Source organism: Felis catus, chromosome B3 (assembly GCF_018350175.1).
Source record: "Felis catus isolate Fca126 chromosome B3, F.catus_Fca126_mat1.0, whole genome shotgun sequence".
Taxonomy (NCBI): domain Eukaryota; kingdom Metazoa; phylum Chordata; class Mammalia; order Carnivora; family Felidae; genus Felis; species Felis catus.
The window spans coordinates 26,215,595-26,233,540 of NC_058373.1; the positions used below are offsets into that span (position 1 = coordinate 26,215,595).

General features: G+C 37.6%; 2 protein-coding genes across 4 annotated transcripts in view; one reads left to right on the top strand and one right to left on the bottom strand.

Moving 5' to 3' along the window:
* Positions 1-17,946, bottom strand: part of GABRB3 (gamma-aminobutyric acid type A receptor subunit beta3) — a 466,981-nt gene that overhangs the window by 443,799 nt on the left and 5,236 nt on the right. The gene's annotated exons all lie outside the window — the stretch shown is intronic.
* GABRA5 (gamma-aminobutyric acid type A receptor subunit alpha5) overlaps positions 1-17,946 on the top strand; it is an 84,957-nt gene that overhangs the window by 51,696 nt on the left and 15,315 nt on the right. For all 3 annotated transcript variants that reach the window (XM_045058956.1, XM_019831994.3, XM_023255032.2), the window contains one exon: positions 751-833. In XM_045058956.1, the coding sequence (XP_044914891.1) occupies positions 751-833 (83 nt within the window). The remainder of the gene's footprint in view (positions 1-750; positions 834-17,946) is intronic.

Here is a 17,946-nt window from a genome sequence, read left to right on the forward strand (position 1 = left end):
CTTGTCCTGATCTTTTAATATCTATGCAACACTTTCCTTTCTCGTAAACTTGGATGTTAATAGCAACAAATCTCATAATGCTACTCTGATTAGATGTGTTAATGCAGGTAAGGCACCTGTCACAGTGCCTGACATACAACTGGTGGATGTGATGTCCATTGCTGTTTGAGTATTGGTGGCAGTCGTAGCAGACAGTAGTATTACTATCTGCAAGACCAGACATGGGTTAAAAACAATTAGGTTGTACCAGAAGATTGCTGTCATGACACAATTCATCTACTCTGTTTCATGTCATCAGTCCAATACACAATAATTGTAACCAGTTTCTGGTCAGAATTTGGACTGAGAATTTATTATACATTTATATTTCTTGAGCTTATAAACTATTTTATAAAATACATATATTTCAACCTTGTCCAAGGAAATGTTTTGATTATTCTGAGTTAGGAATGGGAAACAAACAATAAATCATTTTTAAAGGCATCTGGAATTACTTTACAAGTGATAATGTATGTATAGACACACGAAGCCACAGAACTGACTAGATTTTATTTAAGCCATATTTTTAAATGATATCCATCTTCAATGCAAACCTATATAATTTGGTGGGTCAGGCAGACAATTTCATAAAATATGGTAATTAAAATAATGACTGAAGTACTTAATATAGCTCTATGGAACATGGTGGTTGCTCGGTAAATAGCCAGAATTGTTGAGTCATTTAAAAAGTCTTCATCTCTTATTTTTCAGCTTGACTATTTCTGCAGAATGCCCAATGCAACTTGAGGACTTCCCGATGGATGCCCATGCTTGCCCTCTGAAATTTGGCAGCTGTAAGTTATTTTCACAAGTAAGAACCACGGATATACTTTCGGGGTTATTTCCACATTCATTCAGAACTTGGGTTCCATATGTGAATAAACACAATATGGGTGGCAGTCTGCTTGAGAAGACTAGAATGCTGTGGAGTCCTCATACCTTTGTCCTCACAGACTAGTTTTCTTGTCTCTAACAGAGAATGATGTGTCGAGGCACATACCATAAAGAATATGATCCTGGAGAAGTGTTTTCAGGCCCTCACCTGGCAGTTCTTTCTTTCTTTCTTTTTTTTAAAAAAAATTTAATGTTTATTTATTTTTGAGAGAGAGACACAGAGCACAAGCAGGGGAGGGGCAGAGAGAAAAGGAGACACAGAATCCAAAGCAGGCTCCGTGCTCCGAGCTGTCAGCACAGAGCCTGATGCGGGGCTCAAACCCACAAACCACGAATCATGACCTGAGCTGAAGTCGGACGCTGAACCGACTGAGCCACCAGGTGCTCCTGGCAATTATTTTTACTTCTCAGACTGCAGGTCATATCCTCTAAGGAGCCAACATTCATGACTCAGTTTCCAGTACCCAGCCATGATCTTCACTTCTTAATAGAATATTCCATAAGAGCAATGACACTGTGATGTTCACCCTTACTGCTCACCCTGTCCACGTTTTAGGAAACGTGTTTCTTGAACAAATAATTATTCATTAGGTGAACACCTTTGTATTCCAGCCATTCCAGATAGTGCAGTGATGACACTGTCTCTGAAAGTGTGCCTGCAGCCCCATCCTCCCTTCTGAGATGTTGGGAGGCAGGGTTAGAACCAAACTGTTTCCTTCTTTCTTCATGCCATCCATTTGTACTCATGCTATGCGAAGTTTTGATTTTTAAAAGCAGAAGAATGTGTTCCTGGAAATTGATCAGCAGCCTTGTACTAATGTATTACATTTTTAATAATTGATGAACCAACATTGTTACATTATTATTATTTTTTTTAATTTTTTTTCAACGTTTATTTATTTTTGGGACAGAGAGAGACAGAGCATGAACGGGGGAGGGGCAGAGAGAGAGGGAGACACAGAATCGGAAACAGGCTCCAGGCTCCGAGCCATCAGCCCAGAGCCCGACGCGGGGCTCGAACCCACGGACCGTGAGATCATGACCTGGCTGAAGTCGGACACTTAACCGACTGCGCCACCAAGGCGCCCCTGTTACATTATTATTAATTAAGGCCCATAGTTTATGTTAGGGTTCACTCGGTGTTATATATTCTATAGGTTTTGATAAATGTTTCCAAATTATATTATCATATAGAGTAGTTTCACTGCCCTTAGAATCCTTTGTACTCCACCGATTCACCATCCCTTCCCTCAATCCCTAACAGATCTTTTTACTGTATCCATATTTTTTTCTTTTCCAGAATGTCATACAGTTCCAGAATGTTCATACATAGTACAAAGCCTTGTCAGATTGCTGCTTTTAGTTAGTAATATGTATTTATGGTTTCTCCATGTTTTTCTTGGCTGAAGAACTAATTTCCTTTTAGTGCTGAGTAATATTCCATTGTATGCTTGTGCCATAATTTATCCATTCACTTACTGAAGGACATCTTGGTTGTTTCCAAGTTTGGGCAATTATGAAGAAAGCTGATAAAAACATCTGTGTGCGGGTTTTTGTGTGGACATACATTTTCAACTCCTTTGGTTAAATATCAAGAAGCACCAATGCTGGATCATATAGTGTGTATATGGTTAGCTGTGTAAGAAATTGACAAATTGCCATTCCCACCAACAAAGAATGAGAGTTCCTTTTGCTCCACATCTTCACCAGCATATGGTGTTATCAGTATTCTGTATTTTATCCATTCTAATAGGTGTCTAATGGTATCTTGTTTTAATTTACAATATCTTTGTGACATATGATACTAAATGTCTTTTCATATGTTTATTTTCCATCTGTTTATCTCCTTTGGTGAGGTATGGGCTCAGGGATTTTGCCCATTTTTAATCTGGTTGTTCATTTTCTTATTGTTTAGTTTTAAGAGTTCTTTATATATTTTGTGTACCAGTTCTTTATCAGCTATGTGTTTCACAAATATATTCTCCAAGTCTACAGGTTATCTTCTCATTTTCTTGATAGTACCTTTCACACAGACTTTTTGTTTTGTTTTGTTTTAACTAAATTTTTCTTTCAATGTTTATTTATTTTTGACAGACAGAGACAGAGTTGGGGGGGGCAGGGCAGACAAAGAGAGAGACACAGAATCCGAAGCAGGCTCCAAGCTCTGAGCTGTCAGTACAGAGCCTGACATGGGGCTCGAACCCACAAACCATGAGATCATGACCTGAGTCGAAATTGGACATTTAACCAACTGAGCCACCCAGTTATCCCCACATAGCAGACATTTTTAATTTAATGAAGTCCAGCTTATTATTTATTTAATGGATCACATCTCTGAGGTTATATCTAAAAACTAAGGTTATCTGGATTTTCTTTGTGTTTTCATCTAGGAGTTTTATAATTTTGAATTTTACATGGAGGTCTGTGATCCATTTTGAGTTAATTTTTGTGAAAGTATAAGGTTTGTGTCTAGATACTCATTTTTTTCTCTTTGCATGTGGATGTCTACACCAATTTATTGAAAAGACTATCTTTTATCCACGGTATTGCCTTTGCTCCTTTGTCAAAGATCAGTTGACTGTGTGGGCCTGTTTTTTAGCTTTCAGTTCTGTTCCATTGATCTATTTGCCTATTATTTTGCCAATACTATACACACTGTCTTGAGTACTGTAGCTTTACAGTAAGTCTTGAAGTTGGGTAGTATCAGTTCTCTGATTTTGCTCTTCTTCAGTATTGTACTGGTTATTCCTTTGTCTCTCCACATGAACTTTAGAGTCAGTTTGTCAATATCCACAAAATAACTTGCTGGGATTTTTATTGGGATTGTATTGGATCTACAGATCAAGTAGGGAAAAACTGACATCTTGACATAATTTAGTCCTACTGTTCATGAACATGAAATAACTCCATTTGTTTAGCTCTATTTTGATTTCTTTCATCAGAGTTTTGTAATTTTCTTTATATAAGCCAGATTGCCTTGGCACCAAAACCAAAGATACTGCAAAAACGACAAAACTTTGGACAAATATCCTTCATGTATAGAGACACAAAGAAATTCTTAACAAAGTATTAGTTCATTGGGTTCAACAACAAAGTGAATAATACACAATGACCAAGACCAAGTAGAGTTTATTCCAGGGATGCAAGACTGAGATATAATCCACTATTTTAACATAATAACGAAGAAAGCTAAGATAATAATATCAATTGAGGCAGGAAAAGCATTTGACAATATTAACACCTATTCATGGTAAAAATTCTCAGAAAACTAGTAATAGATGGGACATCCCAGAATTTGATTAAACACTTCTACAAACAAACAGTCACAATGCAAACGTGTAATTAACATTACAATTAATGTAAAAAAACACTGAATGGTTTCCTAAGACTGAGAATAAGGCAAGGATGTCTGCTTTTACCACTTTTACCTCAACATAGTGCTGGAAATTCTAGCCTGTGCAAATAAGGCATGAAAAGAAAATAAAGGTGTACAGATTAAAAAAAACAACAACAACAGAAGAAAGATAGTTTTGTTTATTTTTTTTTAATCTTTTCACCTTTTGTTTCCTTTTCTTACAATACTGTGTTAGTTGGGACTAATGTTTACAACTTCCTGTCTAGTTGTTTTACACCAATTCTTGAGAAAGAGATATTGAAATCTCCAAATATAAATGTGGATTTGTATTTTTCTGCTTTTAGTTCAATCAGTTTGTTATGTCTTGGTGGCTTGACCATTTATCATTATATAATATCCCTTTCTGTCTCTGGTGATTTTTTTTTGCTTTGAACTCAGTCTGATATCCACATAGACACTCTTGCTTTCTTTTTGAATAATATTTGAGTGGTATTTATTTTTCTTATTTTTACTCTTCAATATTTATATATCATGTTAAAATAAGTTTCTTATAGACATCATATAGCCACGTAATATTTTTTAATGATGTGGTCAATCTATGTCTTTTAATTGGTATATTTTCATCATTTACATATAATGTATCTTTTGATATGTTAGGCTGTCATTTTATTTATTTATTTTTGTTTTTTGTTCTTTATCTTTCTCATTTCTCTATTTTCTTTTTTCTGTCTCCCTGTTTGTTAGCTGGACAATTATGATTAGTTGTTTTATTATGATAACATTTTGACTTATAATATTTTATACAGTTCTTCTTCAACTTGTGATGGGATTGCATCTGATAAACCCAGTATAAATTGAAAGTATTGTAAATCAAAAATGTATTTATTATACCTAATCTATAGAACATCATAGCTGAACCTAGTTTACCTTAAATATGCTCAGAATATTTATATTAGCTGACAGTTGGACTAAATCATCTAACATAAAGCCTGTTTTAACAATAAGGTGTTGACTATCTCATGCAATTTATTAAATGCTGTACTAAAAATGAAAACATGCAAATGGTTACATGGGCACAGAATTGTTGTAAATATATCAATTGTTTACCCTTGTGATCACATGATTGATTAGGAGCTTTGGTTCACTGCCACAGCCCAGAACAAATATTGCTAACTTGGGAAAAGAGAAAAATTCAGAATTTGAAGTACAGTTGCTACTACATAGCAATAAGTTTGACTCCCCAAAACTTAACTACTAATAGCCTACTGTTGATGAGAAGCTTTACCAATAACCTGAACAGTCGATTAACACACATTTTGTATATTATAGCTATTATATAATATATTCTTACAATAAAGTAAACCAGAGAAATAAAATATTACTAAGAAAATCATGATGAAGAGAAAATACATTCATAGTATTATGCTGTAATTATAAAAAAAATATATCTGTGTATTAGTGGAGCTGGACATTCAAACCCATGTTGTTCAAGGGTTAACTATATACATAACTTATCACAGTCTACTGGTGTCTTCATTTAACCAGATCAAATGAAAAATAAACCTTACCTCCGTTTACATGTGCTTACCTTCCCATAATTATAAATACAGTTGCCTTAAAGATGTTGTCTATATATGTCTAGGACCATATCAGAGAGTTTTATAATTTTTATTTGAACCATCATACTTAATTTTACAAACCCAAGACAAGAAGGAAATTCTATTGTATTTACTCATATTTTTACTTACTGTGTTATTTTTTTAGTCTCAGTGTTCCAAGATTTCTTCTTTATAACTAAGTTGTTTTATAATAAAATAATAACAAAATATTTTATAATAAAACTTATTTATAACTAGCAAACTGTCTTTAGGTATTTTTTGGGCAATAAATTATCTTTGTTTTTGTTTTTTTTTTTTTCATTTGAAGAGGTTTGATTTTTCCCTTCATACCTGATGGATATTTTCATAGGATTCTGTACTGATAGTTCTTTTGGCACTTGAAAGATGTACTTTTTATGCTTGCTTCCTTGTTTTCTAATAAGAAATCTGATGCCATTCAAATCATTTTTTGCTTGTAGGTAGGATGTCATTTTTCTCTGGTTACTTTCAAGATTATTTTCTTTGCCTTTAGTTTTTAGAAATTTAACTATGCATTGGTGTAGATTTCTTTGAGTTTATTCTGCCTGGGCCTTGCTAAGCTTCTTGAATCTACAGATTTTTATGAAATTTAGAAGTTTAAGCAATTATTTCTTTGAATACTTTTTCTGCTCCATCATCTTTCTCTTCTCATTTCCTGATTCCAATGACATGAACATTAGATTTTTTTATATATCCCCATAAGTTTTGAGGCTCTTTCATTTTCTCCTATTTTCTCCCTGTTTCTCATGTTATTTAATTTCTGTTGTTTTATCTTTGAGTTTACTAACTCTTTCCTTTCTTTCCTCCATCCTCTTTATTTACTCATATATCGAACTTTTTATTACAGTTATTGTATTTTTCACTTCTGTGAAGGTTAATTTGTGTGTCAACTTGACTGGGCGATGACATGCCCAGATTTTTGGTCAAACATTATTCTGGGGGATGTCTGTTAGGATGTTTTTGGAAATGATTAACATTTAAATTAATAGACTGAGTGAAGCAGGTTGCCTTTTCTAATGCGTGCGGATGTCATTCAACTAGTTGAAGTCTTGAACAGAACAAAATGTTTGGCCTTCCGATGATATGGGGAAAGTCCTCCTGCCTGACTGCCTTAATCAGGACCACTGGCCTTTTCCTGCCTTGTACTCAAACTGAAACACCAGCTCTTGCTAAGCTTCTTGGGCTCCCAGTCTGAGATGCATAAGGCAAGAATAAAGCCACAGAACTCACTACTGGGTCATCTCTTGAGTACCAAGATCCCAAGACCTGTCTGCCTTATTCTTTCTACCTTTCAGATTCTTCCTATATTTTATGTCATATCCAGATTTTCTAGTTATATTTAGTGAGAGGAATAGGGGAAAACATATCTCCATTCTCCTGGAAGCAGAAGTCCCCTTGCATGTATTTTTAGTATTATTTATATTTCCTAGGGTTTACTGAACTTCTTGAATTTCTAAATTTGTCTTTCACCAAATTTGAGGAATTTTGGCCATTATCTCTTCTAATATTTTTCTCTCCCATCCTTCTTTTTCCATCTGGAGTCTAATCTAATTAATTTTTAATGTTTGTTTTTTTGTTTGTTTATTTATTTATTTATTTATTTATTTATTTATTTATTTTGAGGTAGAGAGCACAAGCAGTGTAGGAGGAGAGGAAGAATCCCAAGCAGGCTCTGTGCTGACAGCATAGTCAAAATCAAGAGTGGAACACTTGGGGAACCTGGGTGACTCAGTGGGTTAAATGTCTGACTTTGGCTTAGTTCCTGATCTCAGGGCTCATGAGTTTGAGCCCTGCCTTGGCTCTGTGCTGACAGCTCAGAGCCTGGAGCCTGCTTTGGATTCTTTTTCTCTGTCTCTCTCTGTGCCCCTCTCCCACCTCTGAAAAATAAATATTAAAAAAAAGAGTTGGATGCTTAACCGACTGAGCCACCCAGGCACCCCTCTTTATTCTTTATATTGGATAATTTTTATCACTCTGTCTTCAAGTTTACTGACTTACGTCATTTCAATCTGTGACTAAATTCATACAAAAAATTTTTATTTAGTGTATTTGTCAGTTTTAGAGTTTGTATATGTTTCTTTAAAATAATTTCAATGCCTCTGCTAAGACTTACTCTTAGTTTTTCATTACATTTTTTCATTACAAACCAGTACATTTTTTTCCTTTACACTCTTAAGCATAGCCATTAATCTGCTTTAAAATCCTTATATGCTAAATCCAGGATCTGAATCCTCTTAGGAGCATTCCATATTGATTGTATTTTCTCTTGAGTCTGGGTCACTTTTTTGTGTTTCTTTTACATTTAATATATATTTTTAATTCTTTCCTGGCTATCTCAGTGTTGTATTGCACAGACTGGATTCTGTTAAATTTAGAGTGTCATTTTTTTTTCTTTTTTAGTTAATTAACTTGCCCAAAGAAAAACTCCAAACACTGTCTTTCCTATAGTAGGCAACAGATGAAATGTCAGATGGTTCTTCTACCTTAGTTGGGCTGGTAGGATTATGCTCCATGTATGTATAATTCAGGGTAAGTATACATATCTGGGTAGAATTTACATACATCCATTACATCAAATTTGTGATTTCTTCTCTGTGGCTCTTTCCTTTCTAGGATTTTACACGTCATTTTTCAGATGTGCTATTCTGATAGTCTACTTTTCCTTTGGTTCTTCGAGCCAGGAAGACCAAAGGAATCCATCCAAGCTTTAGCCACTTCACAGCTCTGACTCAAAGCTTTTTAAGTAGAAAGGCATTCCCTTCCTCTGAGCCAACTCCCTCCAGTCTTTTCCTCTATTTGTTCACTCTCCAGTGCGCTTCAGGGAGTTCTCTTTTACATGGTGTTAATAGTAACAACTATTAACAATCACTTTGCTGTTACTGGCAGGGGAAGTTTGTTTGATTCCAGGGGTTTCCTTTTGTATTACTTCTATCATTTCAAACAGGTTTTTGGAATTAGGAAAGGTGTATGTGTGTGATGAGCCAAAAGTTGGGTTGGATGGAAATATTTTTTTTTTCAAACTATGACCTTTAAATGCCAAGGAGAGATTCAACCCACATTTATTTGGGAGAAGCAGCATAATGGAAAGCGACTTTCACCAGGATTTATTTAAATAATATGTTGCCATGTGGAGGCTGTGCACATCAGTGCTTGAGACAAAACCTTCAAAAGATCCTGAGGCATCTTATTCGGGAATCACTGATTCATGTCCCTGAAGGAAAATAAATTGTTCATGTCCCCAAAAGGAAAATGAGTTGTATAATGTAAAATTAGACCCCTCTTTGCATGTGAAAATTATGCTCTTTATTTGATCAAAGGCAAAACACTAAAAGTGAACTTGTCATTTTTTTCATCATTAATTAAATAAGATCAAGTTAATGGGATATAATGACAATGGTTTACAGGATAGGCAGCACAAGAGCACATTTTGGTTAAAGAAAATATGTGACCCTCTAAATCATTCTTCACTAAAATATCTCGTATTCAACAGTCAACCAACTATAGTTAAGTCATTTATTACATTCAGTGATAAAATACACATCTGATAGGATCTCATCACTTCTATAATCAGTGATACCAAATGGGCTCAGTTTGTGTGTGTGTGTGTGTGTGTGTGTGTATTTTGAACTCAGTAGAGAGCCCCAAACAAATATAAACATTCTTGAGATTTTGAACTCTCATGATAAATTTATTTTTTTTATGTGCCTGATATTTTGAAGATTGGTTTGATTTAGATGTTGATTGTTTCTGTATATCTGCTATTAATATCATTGCTATCAGGGGCACCTGGGTGGCTCAGTCTGTTAAGTGTCCGACTTCAGCTCAGGTCATGATCTCGGGGTCCACTGAGTTCAAGCCCTGCATTGGGCTCTGTGCTGATAGCTCAGAGCCTGGAGCCTGTTTCAGAATCTGTGTCTCCCTCTCTCTCTGACCCTCCCCCATTCATGCTCTGTCTCTCCCTGTCTCAAAAATGAATAAACGTTAAAAAAATTTTAATATCATTGCTATCAGATTCAAAGTGATTTAAAGGATTTTCTTCATACATCATGTTTATATACAGTTGCCCAAGAAATGAAAAACTGCACAAACTTTACCTTTCCTCAGCTTATATGGTTTCAGCTCAGGATATAATAATTTTAACAGAAGAAATGTTATTTAATTAAGTGTGTCTCTTACTTGTCTTTCATCTTTTTGATTTACTAAAAATAGCTGCTTGGCCAAGTAGTTCCCTCATTCCATGGGCATCTGAGCACAGTGCAGAGGCTAAATGTGATAGTATAATGAGTTTCAAATTACCCAATCCAACAGTTCTCTGCTATTAGGAGACAAAGGAATGCAAATAGGTGTCATTATTCTAATGAGCCACATGCTCTGGCTTCTCTAATGCAGGACTGAATTAACAGACATTTCTGTTATTGCTATCTCTACTCTCAAGAATTCAAACAAATGTTGAAATTAGCCCTAGTTTACAAAGGGATCTTTCCTAGTCCACAAAGAAATTCTTTAAAGATAATGGCATGGCTTATATTTGGAAGCAAGTGCTTAAATCAAGATTTTTTAGGAATTAAAAAAAAAAAGTTTATTTTTTGTTTATTTTATTTGTAGAATGATGCATTAAATAGTAAATTAAGTCATGAAACAACATCTGGATTCATGAAAATATATGCTAAATTAGATGCGGATGCGTGTTTGGTAAACATCCAGTGGAGAGAATTTCACAAAATTAGGGTAAATCTCACTGTAGTAAGCTATTAGTTCATTCAAACATGTGGAATTATGACACTATTAACTGCATTCATCATGCCCAGCAACTCAGCATGAGTGTAGGTGATCTAGAACACAGGTTTCAAAGTGTCTAATCTGCATTTTAGTCTGTGAGGTCTGAGAAACACATTGAAGTTCTGTCTGTGTTGTGTCTTAGATGCACTAGTTAACTGTGATTACTATTTAACAGCTACACTAGGTGTGTTCTCATGCTGGATGCAGTGAGAATCACAGAAGCATAAGTTCTGCTCCCAAGGAGTTAATGGACACATTACATAATAAGGTTAAATACCCCTGTACAGCTGAAAGCCACTTGGAATTCAGATGGGGAAACTCATCATGGGGATGATATTTTATTTTTATTTATATATATTTTTTTATGGGGATGATATTTTAAACTGAACCTGGAAGGATTTGAATAGGAGGGTAACAGAAATAAGGACAAAGCACAAATGACTGGGGGTCACTTAGTAGAGGTGATGAACACCTCTTTTGGGCAAATGACAGGATGGCAAACCATTCAAATATGAAAGTGTAAAAGCAGTAGGCAGAGTGGGACAGGTTTGTGGAGCAAGGGGAGGATGTGCTGGGCTCACTACTAGGTAGGTGACACCAAGAGCTAGGAATTGCCCTGAAGCACTAGAGACACTGAGAGTTGAGAACAGCGTGGTGACCAGATGTGACAAGGGTGTTGGCCAGATGTGATCCAGGATCAAAGGGGGACATGAGTCAAGGGTGGCATCATGATTTTAAGACTATGTGACTTTGGAAATCTATTTTCCCTAAGGAAATTGAAAGTGATTGGAAGGAACTGCTGGTTTCAGTTAAAAAAGCTGATTGGTTTATGAAGTGATGGGAAATTACATGAAGGGATTTCTTCCTAATGTTACTTCCAGGCTTTTGCTCTGCTTCTCACTCCTTTTCACAAGGGGAGGGTCTTTTCTGCTGGGTGGTGACCGGCCTTAGTCCTTCTTTCCTGTTTCCCATTTAAGTCCATGGACACAGACAGTGTAGTCTTTTTGACTCTCTCTGTTAGACCAGGCAGCAGTGACCATATATAATTTTACAGACTGGATTGTGGAGTGGTTATGGGCCATTTGATTAGCAACCCTCAACCATCCACTGTAATTTCTTTGGTAACAGGGCAGAAATGTTATCTGCTCATCTCCATCTGCAGATAGCTACCCTTATGTCTCAATTGATTCTAGGCAAGGAAAAAGGCATAGGTAACTTTTACCTACTGAATTCAAAGCAGAGATATTGGTATCTAGTAGGCAATTAGATATAATGTATCTACATACATTTAAATCTTATGAAGTTTGTAATATAAATTATGCAATTGATGGGTCAAGTGTTGACTTGGATTTCAGCACAGAATACTGAGGCTCAAGGAGGTTGAGGACCCTGCAGAAGGTCGTACAAGTGATGGTTAGTGAGGTCTCCTTAGGCAGTTATTCTGCTCATTGCCACCTTCCATTTCAGAAGAGAGAAGAGGGCTGAGGACATGGCTGTCAGAGAACTTAAATTCTGTATGTTTTCAAATTACCAAAATTCGGTTCATTGGGTACATACTAATCTGCATTTCTTCTAACATCATAGGCAATGAATGCACAAGGTAAAATGGATTTCCTGTCTGGTTATTGGCAGTTCCTGGGTTCCCAAGTGTCCATGCAACCTATCAGATGAGGCTAACCAATGGTCTTCACACATTGGGTTTGCTTTGACTGACAGTTAAAAAGTCAATTTAGGTTTGAAGATCTTTTCAAAGTTTGAAGTTTGGATCTGACACAAACCAAAATTCTTCCCAATATATGGGTATGTTCCTAATATTTATTAAGCAACCTACTGTGTTAGGAATATGCTAAATGTCTAACATTGATGAATATACTTTGCCCTCACAGTGGCCCTAGGATATGGGAGTTATTTTCCCTAACTTACAGATGCGGAAATAGAGGTTTAGAGCATATATTGGCTGTTGAAGTTCAGAGTCACACTGCTATATTTCTTTCATAGTTTAGCAAACACTCATTGCTTTTGAAAGTCCTTATAAATAAGGGTTAAAAGTGACATCTCTACCTTCTAATCAGGATTTGCAAAGCTAGACCTGGATAAACAGAAAGTGTCAACCCAGGAAAAGGAGCCACTCAGAAAGCAGTGATGAATTCCCAAGTCAGTTAAGAGTGAAAGTATTCAAAACCTTCCTGCCTTGCTGTGCTGATATATGGTTGACAGGAGGCGAGTATTATGTTTCTAGAGCTCTAACTTGTAACAAATGATAGCACAACAAACCTGATTGCCTCATTTACTGTTGTGCGTGGCTAAAAGATGGAATGCCATGCAGCTAACACAAAGAGAATAATTTAGTGCTAAATACCCAGGGTGAAATGCACATGAGTGTCATTTATTCTCATCCTTAATCTGATGAAGAGAGAAGAATTTAGCAATACTGAATTGAAATGACAGAGGCCACACTGGCTCTTGTTGTTATTATTAATGCTATTAACATTATCAATATCAATAGGCTATTTAATACTAACAGTTTGAAAAGCAAGATGTTATGAATTATTAGTTTGCCTTATAAGATACACTCATATATCACTTTGTGATTTCAAGTAACTTTTATATAGTTAACAATTATTATTTTATTGGGTCTTTATTATAAATATTATTATACACACACACACACTCACCAAAAATGGAGAAAGAGGCTGAGAGATTATATGCCCAACAAGCCTGCATGTATCAGAGTTAGCCTTGTGCCCAGCCAGTGATCCCTGCAGCATAGACCTGCTTCCCTGCTCAACATGCCACTTAGCCTCAGAGCTCAAGGAGAGCCATCTGCAACTGTGTGCCATCTCCAATACCACTGTAGAAAGTAATTCCCAGCACTGCAGTCAAGAGAGCAGATGGGGTGGGGTCTGCGCCTTCCATAGGCCTGTACCAGTCTTCACACCCACCTCAGTGCCTCCTCCACCACCCCAGGACTCCTATCTGTGACCTAACTCCAGGCCACCAGAAAGGACACTTGCACATCTAGACCTCTACCACTTTTCAGAATGCTCCATGTGTCCTGATGTCTTCTCTCTTCGGCCTCTTATATGCTCTTCACCTCCTTTCCCTTCTTTCTTGAGCAGATTTGGCACCAAGTAAGCGGCTCCATGGGGGAAACATTGTTTCCTGTGTTCTGTATTCTTTTTAGACACGTCTGTGTTCCCAGATGTTCCTAACTCTCAGAACTGACCCTGGTCACTCCAACCTATTGCCTTGAGATTTGAGTTCCCTTATTGAGCTTTAGGATTAACATTTTCTGATCTACTCACATTTCCCAAGGGTTGCGGGGTCCCCTTCTCTTGACCAGAGGTCAGACTTACATCTCCCCTATGGATTAGGAAATGGAATGAGGAGTTGTTAATGGGACATCTGTAGCACTTCTCACTAGAGTTGTAGTCAGAGGGAGGCCAGCTTCACAGGCAGCAGCTCTCCCCATTGTGAGGTGGATGAACTGAGAAAAAGATACACAGCAGGTGTATAAGACGATAGAAACAGAAGCTTCCTGAGCCAGTCTGGGGACAGTAAGAAGCCAGGGGATATAGTCTCATATCATCTACTGTCTGCTCCACACTCACAGCCTTGACCAGAATCCAGCAGGGCTGCTCTGCTTAAGTCCATGTCTGAGTGCCACAGCTCTTTAATAGTTAGGGTCCTATAACATTTACAAAGTAGGAGGGAGATAGAAATCTCACTGTCATTTATGTAGAATGCAGGGAGCCCTCACAGTCTTATTAGCACATGCACAGTGGTGCCTATGACCAGACATTTGGAAAGCAGCTTGCCAAGGTAGAGGCATCATCAGCCCCCACATTCATCTCTCCAGAGAGAGAGCCACCCATCTCCCCAGGAGAGAAGGGAAATTACAACAGTATGTACTTGTGTCAGGGAAGCTTTAATGTGAAAAATATAGTTATATATTACCTAAAACTTGAAAATGAAGGTATGTTAATTTAAAAAAAAGGCAAGGATACCACTCAATGTTTACCTGCAATGTGAGTAAAGTCTAGCATCCATGATATTTCATTAACTGTTATAATGGAGTCTACTCTGTTTACTTCCATTTCAAATCATTAGTATGCAGATAAATCTCAGAGTCATCACTCATTTTAATGGTTCTGACCCCACCCTTGCTTAGCAACTTTCTGGTAAGTTGGCTTATCACTTGCCCTTTGCTCAAGGACAGAGTACACTGGTTACTGAAAAAGAATATTGAGTATCACACATCTAGGGGGAGACATCCAGCAAAAAGATAGAGAATGAGGGGTGCCTGTGTGACTCAGTCAGTTAAGCATCCAACTCTTGATTTTGGCTCAGGTCATGACTGGAAGGGTTCATGAGTTTGAGCTCTGTGTTGGGCTCTGCCCAATAGCACGGAGTCTGCTTTTTCTCTCTCTCTATCCCTCCCCTGTGCATGTATGCATGTGCTCTCTCTCTCCTTCTCTCAAAATAAATAAACTTTTTTAAAAAGATAGATAATGATACAAACTTATTAGAAATATTTCAATATAGAAAACTTTTGGGTAGGCCTCAGCCTGTCAATAGTGATGCTATCACTTAGGATGCCTGGGCACTTTCCTGGCCATATTACTCATAGTGAAACCCTACAGACATTTCTCTTAGTGGAGCCAGTGCTGTAGTGGGACCAACTCTTGTGGTTCTCATTATGATTGCAAGATTAATCTCAGCAATAGTCATCAGGGAACTTTGAAAAAACATTTATTACTCACAAGTCCTAGAAGGTACACAGCACACCTGGGGGCATATGGCAAGGTCACAGGTAGAGAGAGGGAAAGAGGGAGCACAGAACCAGAGTTTTCCTTTATTTGGGTCTAGGTTGGGGTGCCTAGGGTTTGGCAAGTTCATTCTTTATTGTCAAATTTAAACCATAAGAGCAAGAATTAGGACACAGGACGGGAAAAGTGGGGTGACTCAAGTGGTCAGCTATCTAGGTCACACTGGGCTTTCTAAAAGGGGAATATCATGGGTGGGGTGGCCTGGCTCTTTATTTAGTTGTGTAGCTAGCAGTATGTTTTAGAAGGCTGCCATGAAGTAGATGCCTCAGCAATCAAAAGCTTAACATCAGGTGCTTGTCTTACAATTAAAAAAAAAAAACTTATTGTCAAGCACTTTCACTACAAAGACCTAAATACATGGAGAGACACATCATGTCCATAATTAAAAAAAATACAATACCAAAAGATGTCATGTCTCCCCAGTCTATAATATATACATCCAGTTCAGTTCCAGTATAAATCTCATCAGAGTATTTTTATGGAAGCCTAAGCCAATTCCAACATGTATATGGGTGAGCAGAGGAATAAGCAGGGGCCCCTGAAGAAGAAAAGAGGGGTATGTTACCCTTCCAGTTATTGGGGTCTTCTAAAGCAGGACAGGAAAAGAGAGCTTAGCAGAGGACCCAGCAAAGAGAAAACCAGTGCATGACAGAAACCTTACTTGGCAGAGCAAACCCTGAAAGTGAGTGGCTGGGAGAGACGGCTTAATAATTTTGGTGGCAACACAGAAAATCACATGGAGAAAATGCCATTGGATACTTCTGTGTGGAAAATATATACAGAAGTCAGCTTCTAGTAAGGCCCAAATGGTGAAGGACAATGTGTTAAAACTTTGATAATGCACATGTAATATAGTGTGACCTCAGAACAGCAAGGGCCTCTGAAATAAGATGCAGAAAAATGAAAAGACTGATAAATTTGAGAAACATTAATTTTATCAAAAAATTTAAAAAAAGAACACAGTGAAATAGCCAAAAATTTGAAGATATTTGCAATACATAGAACGAAAAGTGTCAGAATATGTAAAGCAAATATGAGTCAAAACATGAACAGATTTCACAAAGAAGACATAGGCAAAGCCCAAAAACAAAACAAAACAAAACAAAACAAAACAAAACAAAACAAAAACCAACTTTGTTTGGTGACTTCTGCTTCTGTCCAGGAAGTAAAACTACAAAGCACACAGTGCAATGGTTATCATAAAATTCAGAATGCCAGTTTGTAGGGAGGATGTGAGTTTTCTTTTTTTTTTTTTTTTAATTTTTTTTTCAACGTTTATTTATTTTTGGGACAGAGAGAGACAGAGCATGAACGGGGGAGGGGCAGAGAGAGAGGGAGACACAGAATCGGAAACAGGCTCCAGGCTCTGAGCCATCAGCCCAGAGCCTGACGCGGGGCTCGAACTCACGGACCACGAGATCTTGACCTGGCTGAAGTCGGATGCTTAACCGACTGCGCCACCCAGGCGCCCCAGGATGTGAGTTTTCAGTGTGTCATGCACAGGGAGTCGTGAAGCTTCTTCTGTTTTCCTCTGTATTATGCTGAGTGCAACATACATGCTGATTTCATTATTTTTCAACTGTATGGATACTCTTTTGCACATAAATAAGAATAAAGGTAGTGATGTGCATTAGCAAAGAAACTTCTATGCTTTTTAGTAGAACTCTTGATCATTCCAGAGCCCATTCTTCTGACTTCTACCTGTTAAGATCACTGATCCAAATGCATAGTTTTGTTGGCCTGATCTAATAGAATTGCTGGTCCAGGGGATCCTTCACAGTGCAGTGGGCTTACTCAGCTTGGAGTACAGTCGCAGAGCATGCTGTCATACTGAGGGATGGCTCCCCTGCCAGCAGTGTCATCAGACCTCTGCAGTTCATCCCTCATCTCCTGAGACATCTACAGATTTCTCATCTCTATGGGTACATGGTTCCTTTCAAACGTGCTTGAGGGTCATGCTCTGCTTAAGCAGCTGGGAGCCAAGCAGACCTCTTTGTTCAAAAGGTGTCAAAGTGGTTGGATGTGGCATCTATTCAGATTCATGGGCCTGATCATGGGACAGGTATGCTGGCTTACCTTCAGGGGCCTCAAGAGACAACTGGAACAAATGAGCCTGTCAGTTCCTCAAAGCCAGCTGCTCTTATGTAACTGCTTTTGCCATGGTGGCCAGATCCTGCTAGGTCCTGTGACCACTCCTGATCCATCATCAGAAGTCTGTGACACAGGTCTCCCGGACAGCACATTCCCTGTGCCCTCCCACCACAGTGCCTGCTGCTCCGGTGGCTTTGTTGTTTCCCCCTCACCTTCTCATATTCTGCACGCTGCAGCACGCTAGGAAGTCATTTACCACCCTTTTTTATCCACCAACACTACTCAGGTGATCTCATCAGCCCAGGCTTCAGTTGACATCCAT